Raw genomic sequence first — 17,780 nt, 5'->3', positions numbered from 1 at the left:
CTGAGGTGGAACAATACTACATTGTTTAGTATTGGAAATTAAAGGGTCTATCTGGGCTGGGAGGAGCTGGGACGTATGGGGTTGAGTGGGTGGTCTCTAATGGAGGCTACTTCCAGTCATTTAGGGGACTCTTTCCAAAGACTGAGAGGAAGAGTTTTAGATCCTACAAGGTTTGTACCTGAAGTGTCGTGTCAGCCTTTCTCCATGGAAGCGGGGCAGTACCCGCAGTGCAGATGCATTACAGTGAGTCTAGGGGTTACCCTGGGGCTGAACAGGGGAGCACATGCTTTGCACCTGTGACTCTTGGTCTGTTAGCCCCAGGGTCTTGGAAGCCACAAGGTCAGGATGTTGTGCTCCTGGGCTTATAATGTGTGGACTATTTATCACTGTCCTCACCTCCAGCTTCAGTCTCTATTCTCCGCTCAAGGACCTGGGTCTCTGCCTTGGGACATTCTTTCTACTGCTCATATCTAGCTTCTACCTAACGAATCTAGTGTTTTAAGAGCATACAAAATCTCCCTTTGTTCAGTATTTTCAGTGACTTTTTTTCTTTTCATGAAGTTAATTTGATATTTTAAGTCTTTGCCACACAAATTTAGTCCACCATTTTCTGTAGTGTCTCTTTATATTTTCATTCCTTTCTATGATTATATGCTAGTCTAGTCTATTTTCGTTTTGAACCATAGAGTTTTAGAACTAGGAGAGTTCTCACAGATAAGCAGTTTTTGGCCTTTGCCAAGTAGACAGGGTTAATGGGTAACATTTTTCATAGGCTTGCAAAGGTGATTCTACCATTTTCTGTGCTAGGTATAGTGATAGGTCTTTTTAGGAAAAGTACAATTGATCTTTGAAGAACACGATTTGAACCATGTGGGTCTGCTTATATGATTATTTTTTGGGGGGATACAATACTATAAATGTATTTTTTCTTCCTTATGATTTTCTTAATTACATGTTCTTTTCTCTAGTTTACTTAATAGTAGGAATATTTATAAAATGCATGTAATATACGAAATGAGTCTTAGCCAGGCGTTTAATCAGTAAGGCTTCTGGTCAGCAGTGGGCTATTAGTAGTTAAGTTTTGGGGGAGTCAAAACTATATGCAGAATTTCAACTGTGTGAAGTCAGTGCTCCTAACCCCTACATTTTTCAGGGGTCAGCTGTATACCTGAATACAAGGAGATTGATGGCATTATAAAGGACTATTGCACTCTCATTTTTTTAAAGATCTTTTTTGTATACTTTGGTCCTTTAAACTTATACTACATTACTTTTTTTTCTTTTTTTTAATTTTAAATAGGGAGGGACAAGAGAGAGAAAGAAAATCTTAAGCAGGCTTCACACAAAGTACCAGTCTGATTTGGGGCTCGATCTAACAACTCTGTGATCATGACCTGAGCGAAAATCAACAGTTGGACATTTAAATGACCGAGCCACTCAGGGACCCCTATACCGCATTACTTCCAATACACTCCGTGTGTTACCATAGTTAAGAAATATGTTACTAACAGTTAATGTAGTTCACTGATGACTAACTCTTTTTCCTGGGGAAATATATCATTATCATCAACAGTTGCTTATTATGATGAGTCTCAACTTGAGACCTATCAGAATGAGGGACACAGTAAGGAGCAAAAGGAGGTATCACTTGAAAAAAGTCTCTGTAAAGAATCACAGATTATGATCCAGGTTATTCCTTTATTAGTGAAATGACCTTTCTCCTTTCTATTGATTTTTACCTCCTTCAGTACATTCTGAAAATCTACTTTCCTAGGAGAGTCTCTTTAGATTTCCTAAGATAAGCTATAGTTTACTGTCTTGTCAAATTCAAACTCCTCTGCTTTATTTTCAAGGTCTCTAATAGCTTTGTTTTATTTTATACTTCTATGCTGCCTTGTGAATAGTATTCAAATATTTGACATACTTGCTTTGTACATCATGCCATTTTTTGGGGGTAGTTTATTAAAAACCAAACTCCCTAACCCTAAACCTAGTTTCCACATTGTCCTGATACTTCCCTTCCCACATTATGCATTTATATATAATTAGTATGAAAATGTACACTCTTGTCCTAAATACTGAATGCACACTGCATTCTTTTTGATAAGAAAATTATATATTTTGAAATTTATTTGGAAGCTTAATTTATCATTAAGCATTCAATTGAAGCAATAATATTGTCTTTTTTATAAAGATTTTTTTTTAAGTATTCTCTACATCCAACATGGGGCTTGAACCCATAACCCTGAGATCAAGATTTACAGATGCTACTGACTGACCCAGCCAGGAACCCCAAAACAGAGATCTTGTCTTATTGGATATCTTGGTTTGTCAGTTTATTCTTGTTATCAGTTACTACATAGTTGAGGGCAAATAAAACTTTGGTTTCTTAGTGTTCCTTTTTAGAGGAAAGATCTGTTCCTTTACCTAAGGAAGCTTATTCATTTGCTTGATCTTTCAGAGTTTGTCTCATCATATTCATATCTATTCAAAAGATTCATATTTGTTTTGTAGCACTAATCTGATTTATGAGAGTAGGATCCTATTTGCTAGTACTTTAAGAAAAAAGGAAGTTAGTAGCAACGAGAAAAGTAATCTTTTTTAAAGAAGCTTTCTATTTCTTATCAGTCCTTGCTCCAACTCTGGACTGTTGCCTTACTTATATGGACATTTGACAGTGATATCTTTGCTTTTGCTAATTGTAAGAAGTTGTTCTTTGTGATATCTGCTTACTACTAGTAGCTCCACAGCCCAGCCTTCAGGTTCATGTAGCCTGAGGGGCCTTATGCTTTGCAAACTAAACTAGCTTTCTGGAACTAAAATAAAACCAATTATAAGTCAGTCACTATTAAAGCCAACACTTGGAGAGGTTGACTTGTTTAAAATTTTTCTAGCTCTTGTCATAATATACTAATTAAAAATGTTTTTATTTCTCTGAACCTTGAATTGTTTGAACTTGTTAGTAAACTTCACTTCAACTTGCTGTTTCTGTTGTTATAATTTGATTTCTCTAGTGATAAGATGAAAAATGTCTACTCAGAAATATCTCATGTCAAATCCCTGGAATCTGTGAATGTTACCATATTTAGAAAAAGGCTATTTTGTGTGTGATTCAGTTGAAGATTTTGAGATGAAGGGACACTCCTGAATTGTCTGGGTGGGCCATGCATGCCATCACATCTATTTTTAAAAGTGACAGTTATTAAGAGATAGGGACACAGAGGCACCTGGGTGCCTCAGTAGGTTAAACATCTACCTTTGGCTCAGGTCATCATCTCTCAGGGTCCTGGGATCAAGCCCCAAAAGGAGTCTGCACCTCCCTCTCCCTCTCCCTTTGCCCCTCTCCCTGCTTGTGCTCTCTCTCTCTCTTGCTTTCTCTCTCTGTCAAATGAATAAATAAAATATTTTTAAAAAAGAGAGAGACACACAGAGAAGGCAATGTGAAGATGGAATAGAGAGTGATGTGGCCACAAGCCAAAGAATGCTGACAGCCACCAAAAGCTGGAAAAGGCAAGGAACACATTTTCCCCTAGAGCCTCCAAAAGGAGAGCAGCTTTGTTGACACTTTAATTTTAGTTCAGTGAAACTGATTTTGGACTTCTGGCCTCCAGAACTGTGAGCGAAGAAACTTAAAGTTTGTGGCAATTTGTTACATCAGCCACAGGAAGTCAATCTAGCTAGCAGTGCTTTGATGATCTCTGAGTGTTCTTAGTGCAGTGCTCCTCTTGCCTTCACCTAACAGTGTATGATATCTTGAACAAGCATCTGAATATCTGTTATTTGGAAAATTGAATCAGGCACTGTTGAGAAATCAGAGAGTGTGTATCACCTTTAAAATGTTTTACCATAGTTGAGACAAATTACAGTTTGTGACTTATTGACCTATACCCCCCAAAAGTAAAATAAGCTAGTATTGCATGCATTCTTAATAGAGATGAAATTGATAGGAATGAAATACTACTACAGAGATGTATTATTGATTATTTGTTTCATCAGTTCTGATTTATTTGTGCAGCAAAACTGGGTTATCAGGTATTTCATTGTATCATTATTTCGGTTAGGTCAAAGAATGGCCTACCTAATGAAGTTTATCCTAACATATCTTAGGACTTTTGCATTATACTTAAAATTAATATCAACCAAAATCTTATTGATGCATTGATAAATATTTGAAAGAGTTAAGGAATCATTCTGGCTGAAAGTCTTCCTCCTCTTTACCAGGAGAATTATTAACTGTACTGTGATTGGCTACACGTTGTGGCTGTCTAGAACTACTATGTTACTGTAGCATGCAGTGTATGTGTCATAGCATATGTCAGGACCAAAGCTTTATAGGTAGGTATAGCATAAATTTGGAAAAGTTTAATTCTAAAATATCATCATTTCATAACATAAACATAAAAGATACGTTATTTGCCCCTAATGACTATTAAGATGAATGTGATGTTTTGCAGTTATTTTTCACTTGATGTAAAACTGCACTGACATTGAAATCTCACTTTATATTAAGAATTTACTCAGTGAACATGTATCAGTTTACAGTGGTCACTGTTTAGAATGGAAGACCCCAAATGGTTAAACAGCAGGAGAGTTCTCTGTTTTTAGTTAAAAACTGCTGTTTTCTATATGCCTTATTTACTACATGTTTAATTCTTAATGTTGTGTGCTGTGGGATTGGGCATGCTAAAGTCAGCAGAAAGAGTTCTGGTTTTTACATCTAGAGCTATTACTTGCTGTACAATAATAAAGGCACTATTTTATTGGGTTACTTGTAATTAACTTCAGCACTAGGCATTCATATAAATCATTCGTAATCTGTTTTCTTTGGATTTTTATTCTTTTAAACTGGTTTAACGTACTTGCTTTCTGTTATCTTTTTTACATATGAATTGAGGTTGTAATTGCTTTTTGGAATTAGGCTGTCAAAAACCAACATATATGTGAATTTAAGAAATGATTGAGGCAAGCTGATGAATTTTGTATAACATTTTATAGAGATTTGTTACTGAAATAAGTATTCTATACTAGTATTGTTTTGTTGTGAACCTTAATCATTCATTCATGTTAAAAAGTATCTATACAATTGAAAAGTTAAAATGGCAGCAATTATTAATTAGAAAATATTTATCCTTTTTATGTCTTTCAAAATTCTGAGAAAGCATAGACATGAGATTTCTTTGAACTTCTGTTAACTTACATTTAAAAATTTTTAAACATTTGAATCCTCATATATTTTCTATATTATCTGAAAATGCCATTTTAAAGATTAGTAATTTATATTATCCTTTGCTTATAACTTTTTATGATTATTAGTTTAAAATGAAATAAAAATGCAATATAGAGGCAGACGTTTTTGTATTAAAAAAGAAATATTTAAGAAACATATGTCTGGCTGAGTTAGTTTCACAGTATATGTTATTTAAAACTAATATTAGAAAACAAAACTTTACCTCTAAAACTACCTTCATTTCATAAATATTTACAATGATTGGTAGAAAGTGTTTAGAAGTATAAGATAATTTTATTTTCTCCCATGATAGAAAATCCTGATGGTCTTATAAAATGATAGGTATGTTGAGGTGTGGGGGATGAGAGGCATGAAGAAAACTGTTTCACCCATGTCATAAAAGCAGTGCTTTTAAAAAATAATGCAGTGGGTAAATATTTTTTATTGTTGCTGAGTACACTAGAGAGTTTAAAAATCTTTTAAAAATAATTAGCCATTTTATATAGTTTTAATGGAAGTCTTTCATGTTTCCTCTCCAGCAGTCTCTAATGAATACTCCCTGTAATTTCAACGCAGGCTTTGAGATTCCCTAAAGACTTGACTTCAGACCTCAAAGGGCAGCAATTGCCATATGTCTGGAGAACTGGAGTTGCCCAATAGACTGACCATGTACTAATAGGACACATTTATATAGCTGCTGAATGTGAAGCCCTGATATAAGCTTAATGATGATCATCTGTTGAGAGCTTGTAGCTGGAAAGGGTTAGAGCAACTTTTGTAACCTTTATTGAAATCAAGATTTCTGTATTGATTAGTAAAAGATCTTGCTAAATTGATCCCAGTTTGGAAATTACTTGAAGGATCATTATTGGCTGAAGAGAATGTTTTTCTTGAAAAGGTTAAAAACATATTTAAAAGGTACTTGTAAATGTGTTAATTTTAATGTATACTTAAATGCGACAGTAAAAGGATTATATTTTTTATTATTTACAAATCATTTAAAACTTCATAGTACTAATATAATTGATTACATGGTTACCTCTGTCTTTTGGATTTTTAAACTTCTGCATTCTTTATTTTGTGATTCTAGTCATAAATACATTCTTAATATTTAATTCTTTGCATGTAGTACACATTCAAAAATACTTGAAAAATATTAAAATGTTTGGAAAAAATTATAAAATCGAGTCATTTGCTAATTCAACTTTAATAGACTTTTTTCTTTTCTGTATTAACTTTGTAGTGGTCTGTTTATATATTTCACTTGTAATATTTTTACAAGTCAGATGTACATTTTAGAAGTGTATGTCCACAGAAATCATTGAAACCAAAACTGTCTAAAAGGCAATATTTTACTCTATTTTAGGTAATGATTTGTTTTACCCTCTAAAGAGATAATGGAATAAAACTTGTCCTTTACTATTATGCCATGCTCTTTCCTGGTATGTGGTTACTCGAATTTGTGTTAGATAAGCTGTTGAGAGAGTGCTGACATAAAGCGCAAACGCTGTTGAAAAGTTCTTGATCGTTTACTTTGAGCACTTAAGATTACTATATCTTGACCATGAACAAGTTTTCTCTAGTTTTGACCTTTAGTCTTGTGTATAATGTGGTTCTCAATTTTGCGTTAATACATTCCCTTCGTTATTTGAGCTCTCCTCTGTGGCCTCCTCCCTTGACTCCTACTAGTGTTTCTGTCATCTACTTAGGGAATGGGAGCTATATCCAACCAATTTGATTTATTTTACAAAGGCATGTATAACTGTAACATCTTAATTAATATTGATATTTCATTGAAGAACACAAGCCTTTAAATTTTATTTATTTAATAGGGAAAATGAAATAGTTTGATATGAGTTTAGTTTTTTATTAACAAATTATTCTTCATTCCTCTAAGTTTATGTTTGGACCCTTAAATCTGTACTTACAAAAACAGTATTTTATGATCAAAATATTAGAGATAATATTAATTTCATTTGGTGGGATGTAGAATACTGACTTTAAAAAATAATTCTTAATGGTTTATGATACAATTATATTTTCATAATTTTTTAAAGATCTATTTATTGGAGATAGTATATACCTGCATGGATGTGTGAGTAGGGGAGGGGCAGATGGGGAGGGAGAGAGAGTTGCAAGCAGTCTGCTGAGTGTAGAACCTGACCCAGGACCTGATCCCAAGACCCCAAGACCACGACCTGAGACAAAACCAAAATTAATTTTTTTTAAAAGATTTTATTTATTTCCTCATGAGAGAGGCAGAGCCTGGTGCGGGACTCTAGACCCCGGGATCACACCCTGAACTGAGGGTAGAGGCTCAACCACTGACCCACCCAGGTGTCCTCAAAACCAAGATTTTATGTTCTCAACTGACAACACCACCTAGGTGCCCTTATATTTTCATAGTTTTGATACCAGTATTTGTAGGACTTGAGTATGTGTTCAGTTATTTAGAAATATTTCACAATATTTTGGATAAATATCTATTGTCTAATTAGAATATGATTTTAATACTTAAAAACAGAAGTTTCTGGCCTCAGTTTTTCCTTTCCCCCTTGATTCTTACTTTCTGGAAGGAGCCATATTCACTAAATCTTAGTTGTGGAATCCTGACTTACCTTCATATTTTTAAATGATATAATAGCTATTTCTTGATTTTTCTGTTTTAGACATTATCTAGTGATGTCTTCCATGGAGGATGATCACTGAGTTACTTATATTGTTCTTTCTTTCCATTTCACATTTTCTATTGTTACCCATACAGTTACATCGTAATATTTTGTTAAAACCATAGTTACCATTTACATCATTATGACAATATAAGTATTCATAGCAGTGCTACAAAATGTTCCAGGATTACCCTTTTTTTTTTTTTTTTAACCTCCCTCCCTTCCTTCCATTTTTCCTCCCAGTTGGTCTTTCTTTCAGTTTCTTCTTCTGGAATAATAATTTCCTACTTTTTTGTTTATTTAAATTTCTCTGTACCTACCACAAATTTATTTCTAAATTTTCCACTGGAATCATAAAACTTGTGCCACTGTGGTCGAACACACCTGTTATCTATTGATTCAAATGTTTTCCTTAGAAGTGTAGCCTGTAGTTCTCTATTTTTCTGTTCTAATGTGGTTTGGTTAGTCTTTAGGTCTGTAGAAAGCTGTTATCTGGAGGTTTCTTTTATTATCAACACAGAATTTTCCTCTTCTCTCTTAAGCTGCAATGTCTATCTTCTGTGACCCATAGTGACCTTCAAATTAAAAAGGTGCTGGTCACTGTTCTAGCACTGGGAATTTTTTTTTAAGAAAAGGGAAAGGCAGAAATGAAGTCTGGTGAATAATAAGCATGTCATCAGGAAAATAAAGCAGGACAGGTGTGGAGGATGATCATGGAGTGTCTGTATTAATTTTGGTGAGGCACTTCCTTTTTAATTTCTTGAGAGAATGCATGAGGGGTAGAATTTTTTAGACCTTGTTTGTGTGAATCTTTTTTTCCTTATTTTTACCTTTATACTTCATCAATAGCTTGTTTGGATATTGGTATTAGAGGCTGAAAATGATAATTTCTTCAATTTTTTTCTCCCTGACTATTTATTTGGGAGAGAGAGATAGAGATACCAAGCATGAACAGGGGACAAGGAGAAACAGGTTTCCTGCTAAACAGGGAGCCCAACACAGGCTCAATACCAGAACTCTAGGATCATTACCTGAGCCGAAGGCAGATGCTTGGCTGACTGAACCACCAAGGTGCCCCTAGCTTTCAGTATTTTTATTATTTTAAAAATTATTATTGTTACTATGTTATGCTTTGGTGTAGGTGAATCTTTTAAATTCATCATCTTTGGTATTTTATATAAACTTTTTTAGTCTAAAAAAGTATATAGTTGTGTTCAGATACATTTTCTTGAATTATTTTTATGGGAATTTCTTTTCTGTTTTTTCTCATTTTGTTTCTAGAATTCCTGTTGTTGAATTATCTGGATTAATTTTATGATTTTCATACCCACTGCCATCTGTTTTTCCTTCATTTTATCTTTTATTTTCCTTACTGAGATACTTAACATCTTCCAGTACTTTAAAATTCTTATTTGATATACTTTTAATTTCTAAGATCATTTTCTAGTTTTTTGGGTTTTGTTTTGTTGCCAGGAGTCAAGAATTGTAATGGTTAATTTTATGTGTCAGCTTGCTTGATTTGAACCAAGAGTGTCTAAAATATTTGCTTAAACATTTTTCTGGGTTTTTCTTTAAGGTTGTTTCTCAGTAAGATTAACATTTAAATTGGTAGGCTGAGCAGAGTAGATTAGCCTTGATCTGGCTGGGTATGCCTCATCTAGTCAGTTGAAGGGCTGACTAGAACAAAAAGTCTCATGTAAGCGAGAATTTCACTTGCTTCACTGCCTTGGAACTGGGACACTTTTTCTTGCCTTTGGACTTGAACGGAAACACTGGCTCTTTCTGGGTTTTGAGCCTATTGGCCTTGGCCTGGAACTACATCTTTGGTTTTTCTGATTCTTAAGCTTTTTGACTTGGCGTATAACCACACCATTGGCTCTCCTGGGTATTCTGCTTGTCAACTCAACTCTGCAAATCTTGGAACTTTGTTATGGTCCATAATTGTGTGAGCCATTTCCTTGAGACACATAAGATTTTTATCTCCATACTATTGGTTCTGTTTCCGTAGAGAACTCTAGTATAGGAGCAAAGAGATACCAGTGAGTAAGAAATTCTCTGCCCTGATTGTTTTACATGAAATATTTTATCTTTTTATAAGGTATAAGTTGTTTTTTTTCTTTAGTCTTACTCTCCACAATATTGTCTCTTTTCTAGGAGTCATTTTTTCCCTGATTATTTCTTTGTTGTCTGTCATTTACATGAGTCTTTCCTGTAATGACTGGTAGTCCTTTGCTATCTGCTCATATTTAAACGTAACACACAAAAAATCCATGCAACTGTTGTGCTGTCTACTGGTGATGACTGAGCTGCCTTTGCCATTGAGAGACTCTTAAATATTATGGATTCTCATTTTCCTCAGAGAAAATGTCTCTTAATATTGGAGTCTCATAGTTCAGTAACTATCCTTTCAAGTTACCTGATTTTTACAGTAAGGCTTTTTTACAGTGTCTAGAAGTTTACTTCTCTGAAAAGTAAACTTTTAATGTTTTACTACGGTGAGGATGACCATAAGGTATAGAGAGAGGATCTGGAATTCTGTGTTTTATATACTGCTTTCATACACTTAAACCTTTTTCTTTTTTTTTTTTAAGATTTTATTTATTTATTTGAGAAAGCACGTGAGAGAACACGAGTTGATTTTTCTCCAGATTGTAAAGAAATCTTTTACCCTCTCTTATATACTGTTGTCTCTATTTTTAATTTTTTCTTTATTATTTTTGTTCTTAACTTTTATTGTTTAACCTGAAGCCACTCATCTCTGTCTCTTTCTCTCTTTCTCTCTCTCCTTTTTAGAGTAAAAGATAAAAAATTGATACTACATTAAAGACTTGACTTTCCCCCATTCCTCAAAAAAAAAAATGTGGCAGACTAGAGTATTTGTAGTCTATCTTGATAGTTTGTGGCCTGATTTTTTTGCTTTAGAAATATGGTAATATTTGGGACTTACTTTAAAAAATTTCAGTAAGTTTATGTAATAATTCAAGACAAAAATATGTTGTAGATTATTGGACTTATGTAAAACCGCCATGTGTACTATAAAGAAGGTAGAATTATATTAAAATAATATAAATACATAGCACATTGATTGGTGCCCATTTTCTCTATATTTGTTTGTTTGATGATAGGGAAGAATAGACTTGGTTTGGTTAATGAACTCTCCCCCACCCCCAACCTAAGAAAAGACTTTTGACACCAAAAGCATATATTTAAAATTTGATAGAACACTGCATTTATTTAATAAATTTCACAAATATGTATTATCTTTGTTGTTGATGTTGCATGACTTAAGAGCATTAGTAAGCTAAAAGTATATTTTAGTAAAAATTGACTAATCAACAATTATAGCCTTAGGAAGTGATAGTCAATTAAATACAGCTTAGAACAGGTATGAAATTATTGACTCACTTGTGCTTTGAGTCCTTCCTCTCCAAAGTGCTGAAATGTGTTTTGAAATTACTTAGTTGCATTAGTGGTTGGATTTGAGGCTTTTAACGTGTTTTTCATCAATACCTTTGGGAAAAGAATAACCAGGACCTTTAAAATGTACTAGCATTTTGCATCACTATATAATTGTAAATACTGTGATGAAATATTGAAATGATCATGTAAGGTGATAACCGTTAAGCTTTTCTTTCAACTATTAAAACTCACTAAAGGTTATATTGAGCTGTGGTTTATGAAATTGTTTAGACTAACACCATCTTTGATAATTGCCTCAGAAGTGGAGAAAACTGCTTTAGGATAGCATGATTAATGAATCTTCCTTTCAGTTTTGGCAACTTCCTTAAAGGATTGTAGACAACGTTTTAGTATGGAGAAAACTTGTTGGGTTTGTCCAACAGCTGGGTTTATTAAAACATTTTAATTTTCTACTCTTATGGACTTCCAATTATTTTCATCTGGGTTATTAATTACAGTATAGTTGACACACAGTGTTATATTAGTTTCAGGTGTACAGCAGAGTGATTTGACACCTCTATACATTATGCTGTGTTCACTACAAGTGTAGCTATCAGCTGTCACCATGCAATGTTGTTATAATACCATTGAGTTATTCTTATCAGCGTGTATTTGTATAGCTGGTATGTGATATTAAATGTTAACAGTTTTACTTAGGAATGGATTATAGACAAAACTCAATGATATCTTGGAGAATTGTGAGATTTTTGTAACAGTACCCAAAAATGTAAATAAGATTTGTATTTTCATATTTTTCTCATGTTGTCTATTTTTTAACTAGTGAAAACCTTTTACTCCAGGTGATCAGGTAACAGTTATTATAAGTTAACAAGTGCGGGTTAATAGATGATATTTGGGAAAGCAAGAAGTCTGATGAGTAGCAGTAATATGTGTCTCTGAGCTTCTATACAAATGGACTCTTCTACTTCTCTATGTACCTTTATGTCTAATATGTTTTTAATTTAAAAGAAAAAATATTTTCTGTGACATACCAGTTTGAGTTCAGGTCACAAAAATTTTTAGATGGTGAATTTCTGTAGTTGAAGTCGTGTTCTATCAGACCTAAATCATGCTGTTTAAAATGTTTGTGAAACTTAAATGGCATGCTTCCTGATTTTACGTTATAATTAAAATCAGTTTGTATACATTAATGAAAATAAAATCAAATTATGTTTACCTATCTACTTAAAATTTAAGTCTCTCTGTTGTTACCTATTTCACCCATGTGGAGTTTTGAGTTTTGTATGATGTACATAATAAAAATGCCCACCTATTGCAGTTTTAGACAAAATGAATTTGAGAAGAAAAATACCACTAGTAAATACTTTTTAAAATAAAATGTCTGATCTGAAGAATTATATACAACACGTTCTCTTGCTTTTCTGATTTTTTTTTCTAGCAAGCAAAGTAACTTCCTTTGTTTTCCTTTAGCTAAGGTTAATTTTCATTTTCAGATTTTCCCTCAGGTTAAGTGATCTAAATGAAAACTTGGTCAGTTTAAGGTCTTGTCTCCTCATAATCTGGTGCTATATCAGATTCCTACTTGGTTTGCTGAGAGGTGCTATGTTGTCTAAGAGCTGAGAAGTGAGCATATGCTTCTGTTCCTTGGCTGTGGTATCCTTTGAGGTGTCATTGTCCATTTTGATTCCCTGCTGTCTGTCAGCAAAGGTCACAACTGGGTTCTCCTCATCTGCTCAAAGCCTCTGTTACTATGTATCTTTCTAAAATAATTTTCTGACTCTTCCTATGGAGTGAGATGTTTTGAAGCTATTTTAAACTGGTCCATTTAGCCGGTATATTTGTCTCAGCCTATTATTCATGTGCATTACTAGGTTTAGGACTTTTTGAGGCTTGTTATCTCCATTTGCTGTGCCTGGAAAGTAAGGTGTGGGATCCTTTGCACCAGGATCAAAAACCTTACCCGAGGGTTCTGCTTTTTTCAGTTTTCCTCTTTCCACTTCTGAGAAGAGTGGAGCATGTCATACATGTTTTTCCTTCAGGGATCTATTTCATAGAATTTGATTGCTTTGTACTATTTGTCAATTTATTTTGCCAGAAGGAAAAGGGGTTTAAATTAAAAGGTATTGGGACACCTAGGTGACTCAGTGGTCGAGCCTCTGCCTTTGGCTCAGGGCGTGATCCTGTAGACCAGGGATTGAGTCCCACGTCGGGCTCCCTGCATGGAGCCTGTTTCTTTCTCTGCCTGTGTCTCTGCCTCTCTCTCGGTATCTCTCATTAATAAATAAATAAAATCTTAATAAAACTTAAAAGGTATTTCTATTTATGCTTTTCTTGTTTTACCTTAGTTAAATACAAGATCTGGGCAGCCTGGGTTGCTCAGTGGTTTAGTGCCGCCTTCAGCCCAGGGTGTGATCCTGGAGTCCCGGGATCGAATCCCATGTCTGGCTCCCTGCATGGAGCCTGCTTCTCCCTCTGCCTGTGTCTCTGCGTCTCTCTCTCTCTCTCTCGGTGTCTCTCATGAATAAATAAAATCTTAAGAAAAAAAAGAAAAGATCTTTATTGTTTCAGTTGGGTGGTAATAGTGAATTTGAGAGAGTATAGATTGGGTGCTTATGAGTCATAATTTCTAAATGTCAGTAAATTACTGAATCATAAAATAATATAGCTTAAAGAAAGTTTTTAAGGGAGTATCTAAGACTTACAGATGTCAAGTGATCTATCCAGGGGCATAACCTGTTAGTGTCAGAATCAGTGTGAGAATATAGATTTCATTACTTCTTGCTCTTTCCTTAAAAACACATTGCTTTATCTTCTCTCCTAGATCTATCCAATTACTACTATCAGATTTCTGAGTGATTTTATATTTACTTTCATTCTACTGTATATGTTCTGTTAGTATTCTTATTGACACTATTCATGAAATAGAACCTTATACTGCTTCAGAAACAGTATTACACTGTATGTCAATTGAGTAAATTTCAAAAAAAAAGCTTATAACAAAAATTGTGGTATGAAGCCATTTTAGTTCTGAGAACCACCTTGGGTTTTTCAAAACATAAAACAATACAAAATTGGAATGAAAAGGAAAAAAAGTAGAAGAGAAAGGATGAGGCTGGAAAAAAAAAAGGAATTTGGAGTGACATAGCAGTTGTCAGTCCAGTCAAAGTACATGGACTTTCAGACTCTTAAGGTATTACATTTAAGAACATATGAATATTTTTGGTAATAAAGGTAAGTACCCCAACATTATCTTTTGTACCCCAGCATTGAGTTTACAAAACAAAAAAAGATCAGTAGAAGGACACTATGTAGGCAGAATGAAATGGGCTCCTTAGTTTTAAGGATCATAAAGATGATATATTTCCAGTTATTTAAAATTTTATTTAAATATCTATATTAAGAAAAGATATACATGTGCATACATATACCCAAATACATATATATCTTGGCATTTCACACATTCGTACACACCTGGGCTCATGCACGGACATTTCTCAACTCTAGCTACCTTTCAGTTCATGTAGGCCTAGCCTTATGGATTAATGTTTGTTCTATACATTTAAATGTTTTGAATTAAAGGTCTGTATATTTATATATGTTTTACATATTTATATTTATTTTGATAGGACGATTGCAAAAAGTCATTTGTACATTTCCTTCTTAAGTTTTTTAGTGGATAATTATTTATAAAGAATATAATTAATGGATTTATACAATCTTCTGCTAATTGATAGACTAGTGAACTGTTTTCCAGCTCAGACGTAACCTCGCCAAATTCAGTGGTCTTTCTTGTTTCTTAACTATCAATTTTTGTGTTAGAATGTCTGCTATTTATTAAGTGTATTGAACTGTTTAATTTTGTCCTCCCTTCATTTGGGGAAGTGATACATCTCTTAAACAAAAACAAAAACCTTTGTTCTTGGTCTGTGCTGCCTTCCTTTCCAATTCCCAGTATTTCAGTTGAAGTAGTAGTATTTACATATACATACATAGTATAGAAAAAGGGAAAATAAATTTAGTGTTTTTTGGTTTATATGGAATCAAGTTGTTGCTAACTTTTTATTTTTAATTTTGACTCTTAGCTATTCATGTGTTTACAGGGCTGCATTGGGTAGACAGCACATTTAACCGAACTTTCCCTTTAAGAGCTAAGATATGAAATTGATACGGGTGATGTTTTTCATAATTGTTTAAAAAAATATATATGTGTTCAGCTCTTTTCTGCCTTTTTTGTTTTATTTTTGTTTTTTAGGAGTGGCAGAATTCTATCCAGAAGAATGCAGGCCTTGCTTTCATCGAACTTGTCAATGAAGGAAGGTAAACTATTTTATATCTATTTATATTTTACTAGCAAATCTTACTGGATGCTTGCCATTGAAACTGATATTTTTGGGTACTATATTGTTTTTGCAGTCAGTAATGTAGTGGAGCTTATTTTTTACAAACATATCAGTATTTAATTATTTTACTTTTTTTTCACAGTTACATGCTTAGTGATAAAGTTCTGATTTTTATTTTTTGATAGGTAAGGCTGAATTTGGTAAGAGTAAACTAGTGATTTTGTTAGCATATATAATAAAACGAACACTAACTTGGACTTCCCGTGAATTTAATTATATTTGTAGAGCCCAATACTTAGAGGTCTGTACTCTCTCTCTATGTCATACCATGATCATAAAGGAGAGGGAGAACAAGTTTTGTGCTGTGTCACCATGTGATGAGAAAGTAGAGGGAGGGAGAAAATTGGTAAGCTTTCCATTTACAGGTAGAAGAATTCAAGGAAAAGAAAGACAGTAGTAAGAAAGAAAAAGGAACCAAGTCCAGAGATGAAAAGAAAGCTACAAGGGAGAAAATAGATGGAAGAGTGTAAGAGAATTAAAAGGTAAAAGTAAATTGGTAAATTGAGGAAATGATGAGTCGACTACTTTGAGTCTGTTTTTGTGGTAGTTGATTTTGGATCAATTGGACTGAAGACCCTGGTATAGGTTAAAAAGTGTGTATAGCTGCCATTTGAATTTGTATTTTGAACAGAATTATTGTTTAGGAATGTTTCTTTATTGTGTTGTGGCTAGTGTTGAGAGACTGATGCCATCACTTGACGAACTATTTGAACTAGTAACTAGGAATCTAGCATCTGTCTCAATATTACAGAAGAGAGCAAAAAGGGTATGGATAACTTCATTTGACATTAAATACTCCTAAAATTCTTGTTCTGAGCAAGTAATTTTAGATGCCCACATACTAGTATTGGAAACCAGTAAATAAACCTGCAGTTATAATGCCTTTTGCTAAATTCTGTTGTGGAAGTGTTGAAATACATATTAAAAGAAATACTTGACAGTTTAGTATGGAAGAATTAGGTACCCAGGGATCATGATTCTTGAGAGAGATTTTCTTTTTTAATTTCATTCTTAATTTTTATTTCTTTTCCAGTTTTATTGAGAAGTAACATACATCATTGTAAGTTTAAGGTATACAGGAGAATGGTGTGATTTACGTATATTGTGAAATGATTATCACAAAAGATTTGGCTAACATCTGTTATCTCATGTGGATACAATATGAATAAAAGAATGAAGGAAAGGAAAAGGAAAAATTTTGTCCTTGTAATGAGAACTCTTAGGATATACTCTGTTAACAACTTTCCTGTATATTGTATAGCAATGTCAGCTAGTCATCATGTTGTACATTACATCCTTAGTAGTTATTTATCTTGTGACTGGAAGTTTGTACCTTTTGACCACCTTCCTTCAAACTCTCCTTTCTCTGCCTCTGCTAACTATATGTCTGACCTCTTTCTAGGAGTTTGGGTTTTTTGTTTGTTTCTTCGATTCTACATGTAAGAGAGATTATGGGATATTTGCCCTTCTCTGTCTGACTTATTTCACTTAGCATAATGCCTTCAAGCTCCAGCCATGTTGCTGTAAATGATAGGATTTCCTCACTTTTAATGCCCAAATAGTATTTCATTATATCTATTTATATCTTTATCTTACTTCTTTGTCCATTTATCAATGGACACTTAATTTATTTCCATATCTTGGTTATTGTAAATAATGCTGCTTTGAAAATGGTTGTGTATATATTCTTTTCCAGCTAGTGTTTTCATTTCCTTTGGGTATATTCCCAGAAGAGGAATTGCTGAATCAGATGGTAGTCCTATTTTTAATTATTTGATGAACCTCTATACTATTTTCCATAGTTTCTGTACCATTTTACAGTCCCACAAATAGTGCACAGGTGTTCTCTTTTCTCCATATCTATGACAAAATTTGTTATCTCTTGTCTTTTTTATCTTAACCATTCTGACAGGTATGAGGTGATAGTTCATTGTTGTTTCACTTTGCATTTCCCTTTTGACCATCTTTTCATGTGTCTGTGGCCTTTCATATATCTACTTTGGAAAAATGTCCATTCAGGTTCCTTGCCCATTTTTAAATTGGATACTGTGTGTGTGTGTGCGT

At 33.6% G+C, this 17,780-nt stretch overlaps 1 protein-coding gene across 13 annotated transcripts in view; it reads left to right on the top strand.

Annotated features, from left to right (window-relative positions):
* LRBA (LPS responsive beige-like anchor protein) overlaps nt 1-17,780 on the top strand; it is a 728,875-nt gene that overhangs the window by 241,021 nt on the left and 470,074 nt on the right. For all 13 annotated transcript variants that reach the window (XM_025439493.3, XM_025439495.3, XM_025439499.3 and 10 more), the window contains one exon: nt 15,569-15,633. In XM_025439493.3, coding sequence (XP_025295278.1) covers nt 15,569-15,633 — 65 coding nt within the window. The remainder of the gene's footprint in view (nt 1-15,568; nt 15,634-17,780) is intronic.

The sequence above is a fragment of the Canis lupus genome, chromosome 15 (assembly GCF_003254725.2).
Source record: "Canis lupus dingo isolate Sandy chromosome 15, ASM325472v2, whole genome shotgun sequence".
Lineage (NCBI taxonomy): Eukaryota > Metazoa > Chordata > Mammalia > Carnivora > Canidae > Canis > Canis lupus.
This window is presented reverse-complemented; position numbering and strand designations above follow the sequence as displayed.